A 10,523-nucleotide genomic window follows, 5' to 3' on the forward strand; every position below is an offset into this window, starting at 1 on the left:
GACTCAGAGATAGTTCAGCCAGTAGAGTGTGCACCTTGTCATGTGCAAAGTCCTGGGTTCAAGCTCCAGCACCACATGCGAGCACCACGGACGGTATGAGGGGAGGCTCCATGCATGGTGGAGCAGTGCTGTGGTGTCTCTCCTCTCTCAGTCTCTATCTTTCTGTCTCTGTCTCTGTAAATAAGGAGAGTATAAATTCCGGACTCAGGAGTCCACTCAGTAGTATAGCACCTGTGTGAGGCCTTGAGTTCACTCATGGGTGTCACATAAAAGAAAAGAGGCAAACTAGTTGTAGCTTCTAGAAGGGACCTGGAATTTAGAGAAAATCCTCTGGGAAGCCCCTTCTATAGAACCAGCACTCCTATTTATGCTTCTTCTGCGGGGGATTGGGGTGAGAGGCAGAGCTGAGGCCTGAGCATATGCAATCTCACCACTTCCGGGCCACTTAAAAGAAAAAAAAAAACACCTTTTTTTGTGTCATTTCATTGGGGAGATAGTGGTTTCCAATATAGTTGTTGACATACGTCTCTTATCTCCCCACCAGAGGTGCACACGCCACCCCCACCGCCAGCCCAGATCTCCCCTTACCATCTCCAACTGGAGACATGGTGTGACCTACCCCACCCCCAGGCCTTACTAATCCAGTGGCCTTTGCTTGCTGCAGTCAGTGACACCCACCCAGCTCAGGCTTCACTCTGTTTCCTTTCACTCGCCTTGCTGTGTAAGTACTACCTGTAAGTGAGATAATTTATGGGACAATTTTTTTCTTTTTTAAAAAAAACCATTTTATTTATTTATGAGAGAAAGATAGAAAGACCAGAGCACTGCTCAGCTCTGGCATAATTATGGTGGTACTGGGGATTGAACCTGGGAACTCAGAGCCTCAGGAGGACAGTCTTTTTGCAGAACCATTATGCTGTCGACCCATTTTTATTTTATTTTATTTTATTAATGAATTTTTTTTTGCCTCCAGGGTTATCACTGGGGCTCAGTGCCTGCACCATGAATCCACTGCTCCTGGAGGCTAATTTTCCCCCTTTTGTTGCCCTTGTTGTTTGTTTATCATTGTTGTTATTATTGTTGTTATTGCCATCATTGTTGATAGGACAGAGAGAAATGGAGAGAGGAGGGGAAGACAGAGAAAGGGAGAGAAAGATAGACACCTGCAGACCTGCTTCACCACTTGTGAAGCGACCCCTCTGCAGGTGGGGAGCCGGGGGCTCGAACCAGGATCCTTATGCCAGTCCATGTGCTTCACACCATGTGTGATTACTGGCTGTGCTACTGCCTGGCACCGTCTATTTATGTATTTATGTATGTATGTATTTATTTATTTATTTTAATTGCCACCGGGCTTATCACTGGGGCTTGGTGCTAGCACTATGATTCCACCACTCCCAGTGGCCATTGTTTCCCTTCTTTTTCTTTTTCTTTCTATTATACTTGATAGGACAGAGAGAAATTTAGTTGGGGAGACAGAGGGAGAGAGACATATAAATACCTGAAAACGACCCTGCAAATAGGAAGTGGGTGCTCAAGTCCAGGTCCTGCACATGATATGTACACCACCGCCTCCATAAATCTTTTTAAATTTTTTCAAAATTTATTGACACAAGAGAGATGAGAGCGATTAAGAGATAAAGAGAGAACCAGAGTAAGAACCAGGGTCTCACTCTGCCACACGGGGACCTGATTCAGGACCAAGTTCAGCACCTCCGCACAGCACCTTCAAGCTTCCAAGTTCAGCACCTCCTCACAGCGCCACCTCCTGGGCCACCTTTTTATTCAGATAGAGAGAGGCTGAGACAGAGGCAGAGACACCAGAGCTAACGTGTGGTGCCCGATCTCAAACCTGGGCCGAGTGTGTGGTCAGGATGCCCTCCTGGGGAGTTATCCTTCCCCCCCGGGTCATTTTGAATGCGGTGTCAGGAGTCAGACCTCAGGCATGTATGGCACAAGCTCTACCAGTGAGCCATGGTGCCGTTCTCTGCCCTCCTCTCCCCCCAAGAAGTCTGCAACCTGGCTCCTCGCCCTGGGAGGCTGGCACGACCCCACACAGCCAAGGCGTCTGCAGCCGCATCAGTGAAACCTGTGGTACCCACAGCTTCAGGCTTCTGGCCTGACCTTCTCATTGCCCCCAGAATCGCTCCCTGGAGCCTCACTCAGCATTGCTCAGGCTCTCGGGGTCCCCCTTCTGGAAGGTGGGGTGCTATCTGTCTGCAGGGGAGGAAGGAGAGGGAGGAGGCAGAACCCCTCACCTGACCCAATCAGAAGTGTGTGGGGACCGGTATCACTGTGGGACCTGCGTCTGGGGCTGAGCTGGCAGAGCAGCACTTGGGCGACCTCTTAGCAACTGCAGAAGCTCACTGCTGCCGAAAGGCCAGCCCCCAGGTTTACAGCCAGCTATGGCCTGGAGCCTGTAATAGACAAGGCCCTGAAGAACTCGCCTGTCTCCCGTGATGCCTCTGGGAGTGGCCCCACATTCTTCCTCTGTCCCTTCTTCTCTTTCTCTCCCTCCCTCCCTCCCTTCCATCTTTCCTTCCTTCCTTCCTTCTTTCCTTCCTTTCTCTCCTTCCTTTCTCTCCTTCTCCTTCCTTCATTTCTTTCTTTCTTTCTTTCTCTCTTCTTTTCTTTCTTTCTCTCTCCCCCACTCTTTCCTTTTTTCCCTTTCTCTATTTCTCTCTCTCTTTTCCCCATCCCACCCTCCTTCCCTCTTTCTTCCTTCCTTTCTTTTTCTTTCACAGCTCCAGGGAGTGAACCCAGAGCAGCAGCTTCCTGCCTTAGTTCTTTTCATTCTTGTGTGTGTGTGTGTGTGTGCGTGCGTGTGTGTGTGTGTGTGTGTGTGTGCGTGCGTGTGTGTGCGCGTGTGTGTGTGCGTGCGTGTGTGCGTGCGTGTGTGTGTGCGTGCGTGTGTGCGTGCGTGCATGTGTGTGTGCGTGCGTGCGTGTGTGCGTGTGCGTGCGTGTGCGCGTGTGTGTGCGTGTGTGCGTGTGAGTGCGTGTGCGTGTGTGCGCGCGTGTGTGTGCATGTGTGCGTGTGCGTGTGTGTGCATGTGTGCGTGTGCGTGCGTGCGCGTGCGCGTGTGTGTGCGTGTGTGTGCGCGTGTGTGTGTGCATGTGTGTGCGTGTGTGTGTGTGTGTGTGCGCGTGTGGGTGCGTGTGCGTGCGTGTGCGTGCGTGTGCGCGTGTGTGTGCATGTGTGTGTGCGTGTGTGTGTGTGTGTGTGTAAGAGAGAGAGAGAGGCTCTACCTAGCCATCCACGGAGCTTCCCCTGATGCTGCTTGTTGTTCATGTGGTGCTGGGACTTGAAACCATGGCCGCAGGCAAAGCAAGAGAAGGTCGCATTTGAATGGAGGGAGGGAGGGTGGTGGTGGGAAAGTCCCCCGAGAAAACTCCCAGTCCTCAGCATTGTGGGGCTGAAGTGCAGCCTGGCGCCCCCTGGTGCCGAGAGCTAGCATGACAATTTAGCCTGAATGGAGGTGTACCCCAGTGGTGGTCGCGAGGTGGGTTCAGCACCTCCAAAATCACTGAGCTCCCGTCGTTTGCACTCACGGAGCTGCCTCATATGGGGGCATTTGCTGGGAGGAGGCTCTCAGAGCCCCAAGAGTAATGACTGGTGATCCTTGTGGGTCATCGTCCTCTGACCTTTGATGAAAACTGTCAGCCTGGGGCTGGGTGGTGGCGCGCCTGGTTGAGCACATGTGACAGTGCTCAAGGGTCCAGGTTCAAGGCCCCAGTCCCCACCTGCAGGGGGAAAGCTTTGCAAGTGGTGAAGCAGGGCTGCAGGTGTCTCTCTGTCTCTCTTCCTCACTGCCTTCCCATCCCTCTTGATTTCTCTCTGCCCCTATTCAATAAATAAAGAAAGAAATAAAATAAAAATGAAAACTCAGCTGTCCCTTGAAGAAACACCTGTTCGCTCTCACATACTCTGTATTTTTACACTGAGACGCCACTCACAGAGCATAACAGCCACCCTTTAGAAGTTTCAGGAAGCGAGTGTCAGCACAGCTGGTAAAGGGCGCACGCACTGCCATGCCCAAGGACTTGGGTTCAAGGCCCTGGTATACCTGCAGAAAGCAATCTTCACAAGTGGCGGAGCAGTGCTGCACGTGTCTCTCTTTCTCCCTCTCTCTCCATTTCTCTCATTCTATCCTTTATTTCTGACTCTCTCTCTTTAAAAAATTTTTTTTATATTTAATTATTTTCCTTTTGTTGCTCTTTGTTTTTTATTGTTGTAGTTATTGATGTCATCGTTGTTGGATAGGACAGAGAGAAATTGAGAGAGGAGGGGAAGACAGAGGGAGAGAGAAAGACAGACACCTGCAGACCTGCTTCACCGCCTGTGAAGTGTGACCTCTCAGGTGGGGAGCCTGGGGCTCGAACCGGAATCTTTATGCCGGTCTTTGCGCTTGGTGCCACATGCGCTTAGCCCACTGTGCTACCACCCGACTCCCCCCCCCTTTCTTTTTGACAGAGCACTTCTTAGCTGTGACTTATGGTGGTACAGGGGACTGAACCTGGGACTTTGGAGCCTTGAGCATAGAGTCTGTTTGCAGAACCATTATGCTTTCTCCCCACCCCTTTCTATTATTATTATTAATTTTTTTTTGAAAAGGGAAAAATGGGGAGAGTGGAGCCATCATGTAGGCACTGGGCCCCAGTGATAACCCTGGTGGTGAAAGAAAGGAAGAAAGTTAGAAAGAAAGGAAATAGAGAAAGAAAGAGCATTTCAGTGGCCTCTAGCATTTTCAACAGGTTGGGCAACCACCATCAGCCTCAGATTCAAGAACATTCTCATCAGCCCCACAAGAAGCCTTTCACAAGACCGTTAGGAGTCTTTCACTCTTTCTTTAAAATTTTTTTTAAATATTACCTTTATTTACTTACTGCATAAAGATAGTCAGAAATGTAGAGGAGGGGGGAGATAAAGAGGGAGAGAGAGAGAGAGAGACACCTGCAGCCCTGCTTCACCACTCATGAAGCTTTCCCCTGCAGGTGGGGACTGGGGGTTTGAACCTGGGTCCTTGCACATTGTAATATGTGTGCTCAACTAGGTGCGCCACCACCTGGTCCCAACTCTTTTGTTCTGTATTTTTTCTCCTCTAGCTCTGGGAGGAAGTCGCCAGTTGACTCTTCAAATCACATACATTAAATATGTCAAGTTTTTATACTCCCCTCCCAAAATAAAGCTATTTCTAAATAGAATGAATGTTTTGAGACTGGAGAGTTAGCTCATTGGGTAGGGCATGTGCCTCGCTACATGCACCAGATACAGGCCCTGGCACCACACAAGAGTTGCCATGGCACTGGAGGAAGCTCTGATGCTGTCAGGGTCTCTTTTTCTGGTTTCCCCCTGTTTCTGACTAAATGGGAAAAAAAAAAAAGCCTAGGAGCAGTAATGTTGCCACTGTCACTGCCCCTTTGTTACAGAGGTAAAAACAGAGTCTTAGAGAAACTGCCTCAGTCTTCATGGAGCCACCAGGGTTTAATGGAGCAGTAACTGCTAGGAGGGAAAGGACCACCCTCAGTCCTGGCTCCTCTTGCCCCATCCAGGTCCCTGGGTCTTTAGATCTATCTTTAAGTGCCCTGCAAATGGCCTGTCTGCCAGCGAGGCATTTGCTCTGCTGAGCCCAGAGCCGTCCCCTCCCTCCTCTGCTCCCCCACCATCTTGGTGCACCAGGGTGTCTTCAACTGCTGTGAAATGATCCTTCCTGGGGTGATCCAAGATCCGAGAGGGGAGGCCCTGCCTGCCTCCTCCTGCCTGCCCAGGGCTAATTTTAACCTGGGCTACCAAGTGGTCTACTAGCAGCTGAGCCCCTGCCAGCCCTTTCCCTCGTTGCCAGCTCATTCCCTGTGTCCTGGCTGCCAGGGCAGTGCCAGGGTCCAGCTGGGGAGGGTGCATGCTCGGGGGGTAACCGGCCATCCAAGGTCCGCTGTCAACCGCCACCCTCTCTGTCCCCAGCCGGTGGACACCCAGCAGGCCATGGTGCGCAGGGAGTCGGTGGTCAACCTGGAGAATTTCAAGAAGCAGTATGCCCGCAGGCGCTGGAAGGTGCGTTGGGGCTCAGGGCTTGAGGTGGGGAACCCGGGCTGGGCCTGGGAGGGGGGCGGTCCCGGTTCTTACCTTGGGGGCCCTCCCTCTCCTCCCTGTGCACCTCAGCTCTCCTTCAGCATCGTCTCCCTGTGTAACCACCTCACTCGCTCGCTGATGAAGAAGGTGCACCTGCGGCAGAGCGTGGACCTGGTGGGTGACCCCCTTCCTCCTGGGGGACCCCGAGGCTGGCAGAGAGCTTGGGGATCGGGAGCAGGGGGACTTGCTTGCCCGTTGGTCTGGCCGGTTCTGCACTGTGATTAGCAGAGGTTGCTTGTCTGGGTGGTCAGGGGGTTGGGGTCTCCCAGAAGGGGAGGTGGTCTCCATGGGGTAGCAGGAGTCTGTGGAATCTTCTGTTGAAAAGTTTTGGACCAGGACAGGGGAGGCAGCATAGTGGTTCTGAGGCTCCAAAGTCCCAGGTTCAATCCCCAGCACCACTGTAAACCAGAGCTGAGCAGGGCTCTGGTTAAAAAAAAAAATATATATATATATATGTATATATATATATATATACATATACTAGATAATGCTAGAATGCTATGAAATGATATTCTTATTTTTCTAGAGTTAAGATATTACAGACCTTATAGCAAGTGAAAGAAAGAAAGAGAAATGGAGAAAGAAGAGGAGGTTGGGACCAGTGCACTGCTTGCCTCTGGCTGTCAGTGGTGCCGGGGAATCGAATGTGGGACTCTGGCAGGCTAGCCCGGTGTGCAGCTGCTCAGCAATCTCCCTGACTTCTCTGGGGGAACCTTGACTCCTTTGCTCCTGGGTCCTTGAAGAGATTCAAGCTGCCGCTTCTCCAGTGCCCCAGCCTCTCCTCCAGAGACTGTCCCCAGCCAGGGCCTGCAGGGACTGTCGCTACCGAGAGGGCCACGGTCGGTACCCAGAGCTGCTTTGCCATGCAGACTTGCTTTCCTCCTCCAGTTCCTCTTTGTTTCGATGGCTGCCACTATTGCTAATCAATGCTGCCTCCCCTTTGAGTACCTTGCTTATGTAGATTGGAAATGTGGGACTTAGGATAGATCGGTAAGTGGCCGGGTGGTGGCGCACATGTATTACCACGCTCAAGGACCTGGGTTTGAGCCCCCAGTCCCCACCTCCAGGGGGGGACGCTTCACAAGTGGAGAAGCAGGTCTGCAGGTATCTCTCTTTCTCTCTTCCTTTCTATCTCCCCTTCCCTCTCAATCTCTCTCTGTCCTATCCAATAAAGTAGAAAGAAAGAAAGAAAAAGGGAAGAAAAGGAAAAAAAAATGGCCACTGGGAGCAGTGGATTCATAGTGTTGGTACTGAGCCCTAGCAATAATCCTGGCGGCAATTAAAATAATAATAATAATAATAGTGATAGGCTAAATTAGTCAAGTGGTCCCCAGAGCCAGAGTGCCTGAATGCCAGTCTGCCACATACAAACTGTGTGACCTCAAGGATGTCACTTAACCTCCTTATACCCAAATCCCATCCTTTATAAAACTTCACGTGGGAGTCAGGTGATTTCAACAAGAAAATATTTTTAGAGCAGCACCTGGCATTTTCAGCATGTGAAACATTACCAGGGTCCAAGCAGTGGCAGACCCAGTTGAGTGCACATGTTACCAAGCACAAGGTCCTGGGTTCAAGCCCCCAGTCCCCACCTGCAGGGGGAGCCTCACAAGTGGTGAAGCAGAGATGCAGGTGTCTCTGTGTGTCTCTCTCTATCTCCCCTGCCCCTCTCAATTTCATTCTGACTTACCAAATGAAAAACAGACAGACAAACATTGGGGGTAGTGGTGGTGGTGCTGGGTGGTGGTGCACCTGGCTGAGTGCACATGTTACCATGTTCAAGCCCCTGGTCACCACCTGCAAGGGGAAACCTTTGCAAGTGATGAAGCAGTGTTGCAGGTGTCTTTCTGTCTCTCTGTCGCCCCCTTCCCTCTCAATTTCCGGCTCTCTGTCCAATAAATAAATGATAGACAGCCAGTACTAACCGTTGTCCTGCTCTCACACAGTCCTGGAGCCATTTACCTTCAGCCGGGCTCGTGGCCTCTCTGAACACTGTCTTCATTTGTTCTTGAGATCTGACTCTGCTCTTCTGAAATCCTTGTTACTCCACAGGCAGACCTGCCCCCAGCTCCCCTTCTGCGGGCTACTTATGACTCAGGTTAAAAACGTTGCTAGTCAGCAGAGCCCAAGTTATTTTTACTGTCATAGCCAAGTTTGGACCAGGATATATTCTGGCTCCCATTGAACTTGACCTTGGATTTCCAGCTGGCTCAGGTGAAGGGAAGAGAGAGAAACCCCCAGGAAGGCACATGGGCCAGAGGCTGTCTTTCTGGTGGGCTGGCCCAGCTGGACTGGAGTCCAGGGGGGAGGGAGGACCAGGGGCCCCATCTTTTCTGGATGTGTGTCCTTCTGCTCACACTTCTGCACAGTCTTCTTCCCCAGGTGCTTATTGACTCTATGGAAATGGAAAAGGGGAGGGGGAAAGGCCTTTTTGTTTAGGAAGTTTTAAAGTTGAACATCTAACAACACATTTTTTAAAAAATCCTTCTTGAACAGTTTGATGAAACTATAATGACCCAAATTTAAAAAGACCACCTAGCCCCGCCCCAGGCCCCCAGGGTGGCTGCATCCCTAGGCCTAAGCCAGGCAGGAGCAGATGGACCACCTTCCTCACTCCTAAAGATAAAAGTGCAGAAGTGGGGATCGGGCAGTAGCACAGCGGGCTAAGCGCAAAGCACAAGGACTGGCATAAGGATCCCAGTTCAATCCCCCAGCTCCCCACCTGCAGGGGAGTCACTTCACAGGCGATGAAGCAGGTCTGCAGGTGTCTTTCTCTCCCCCTCTCTGTCTTCCCCTCCTCTATCCATCTCTCTCTGTCCTATCCAGCAACGACAACATCATCATCAACAATAATAATAACTACAACAATAAAACAGGGCAACAAAAAGGAAAATAAATAATAATTAAAAAAATTAAAAAATGTGCAGAATCCTGAACCAGGTAGAGTGCATGCACTATATGTGCCATGAGCTGGGTTTAAACTCCTAGTCCAGGGGCCAGGCAGTGACATACCTGATAGCGTGCATGACTCCTCCCCGGCCGCTGCTGACCCACTGGCCCTGCACCCCTGGTGTTTTTGCAGCGGAACTGTGAGAGCGACACAGAGGAGGACATCGCCAGGAGGAGGGCCCTCCACCCACGACGCAGGAGCAGCACCTAACAGGCCACAGCGCCCCCCAACCCCTACCCAGGGAGGCCCGGGCCTTACGGTCCCTTTATGGTCCCTTCTGTGCAGACTCTTAATTCCCCAGCCCCTCACCTCCCCCAGGTACTCTGCACCCCAGAAGCACTTTGCAAGAGAGATGGACCTGCAGCCTTTGGAAGCTTTGGCAGCGGGGGAGCCAGGAGACCGTGGAAGCTGGAGCTGTCTCTGATGGGGGGGGGGGGGCCTATTCGCCTCCCTAAGGCTCTCTCTTCTCCGTAAAAGGGGGTTTCATCTCCCTGGGATGGAGAAGCAGACTTCAGACAAGGCGCCTTCTCCAGTGGAGCTCAGCCCCCAGGGGCAGCCTTTGCTCTTGATTGACTGAGTTCAGAACCAGCCTATTCAAAAAGCACAGCCAGGGGAGACAGGCCTCCCCCCATGGGAACAGAGCAACTGGCCGCTCTGAGTCTCAGGGTTATGAGGGGTCAGTTCTGGAACCTTCCAAAGCCCGACCAGCACCAGCACTTCAGTCCTTCTGCAGCAGCCTGTTGCCAACCCACTGTGTCGTCTTATTTTTTTCATTTGTATTAAATACTCCTGATTTAGCTGATGCTTGGCTTCTTTGGGGAGGCTCTGCAGCTGGTTTTTGTTTGAGCCAAGTGCCTGTGACTGTGGTGGAGCCGTCAGGATTGTAGTGCTGAGTGGCCAACACCTAGAAGGTCATACTGGACTGTGGAACGCTTTCCTTATAGAACCTTCCTCAGAAGGGTGGGAAGCCCAAGAAAGTCAGCCCTGATAGGAGTGACCAACACTCAAGTCACTCCTGGTTAAGTGATGTCTTTCCGGGAGTCAGGCAGTAGTGCAGCGGGTTAAGTGCATGTGGCGTGAAAAGCAAGGACCAGATTAAGGATCCCAGTTTGAGCCCCCAGCAGGGGAGTCACTTCACAGGTGGTGAAGCAGATCTGCAGGTATCTGTCTTTCTCTCCCCCTTTCTGTCTTTCCCTCCTCTCTCCATTCCTCTCTGTCCTGTACAGTAACAACAACTACAACAACAATGAAAAACAAGGGCAACAAAAGGGAAAATAAATAATAAATATAAAAAATTTTTAAAAAGAGGTGTTTCTCCAGGGAGTTGGCCGGTAACGCAGTGGGTTAAGCGCAAGGACCTGTGTGAGGATCCCAGTTCGAGCTCCCGGCTCCCCACCTGTAGGGGAATTGCTTTACAAGTAGTGAAGCAGGTCTGGAGGTGTCT

General features: G+C 51.4%; 1 protein-coding gene across 8 annotated transcripts in view; it reads left to right on the forward strand.

The window, feature by feature from the left end:
- DAPK2 (death associated protein kinase 2) overlaps nucleotides 1–9,876 on the forward strand; it is a 129,057-nt gene extending 119,181 nt beyond the window's left edge. For 2 of the 8 annotated variants that reach the window (XM_060174324.1, XM_060174331.1), the window contains 4 exons: nucleotides 5,962–6,051; nucleotides 6,160–6,243; nucleotides 6,873–6,968; nucleotides 9,212–9,447. In XM_060174324.1, the coding sequence (XP_060030307.1) occupies nucleotides 5,962–6,051; nucleotides 6,160–6,243; nucleotides 6,873–6,968; nucleotides 9,212–9,289 (348 nt within the window). In that variant the 3' untranslated portion in view covers nucleotides 9,290–9,447. Of the gene's footprint in view, nucleotides 1–5,961; nucleotides 6,052–6,159; nucleotides 6,244–6,872; nucleotides 6,969–9,211 lie in introns of all 8 variants that reach the window. The other 6 variants (XM_060174325.1, XM_060174332.1, XM_060174328.1 and 3 more) reach the window with 4 other exon arrangements.
- The last annotated feature ends 647 nt before the right edge of the window (nucleotides 9,877–10,523 follow it).

Source organism: Erinaceus europaeus, chromosome 16 (assembly GCF_950295315.1).
Source record: "Erinaceus europaeus chromosome 16, mEriEur2.1, whole genome shotgun sequence".
Lineage (NCBI taxonomy): Eukaryota > Metazoa > Chordata > Mammalia > Eulipotyphla > Erinaceidae > Erinaceus > Erinaceus europaeus.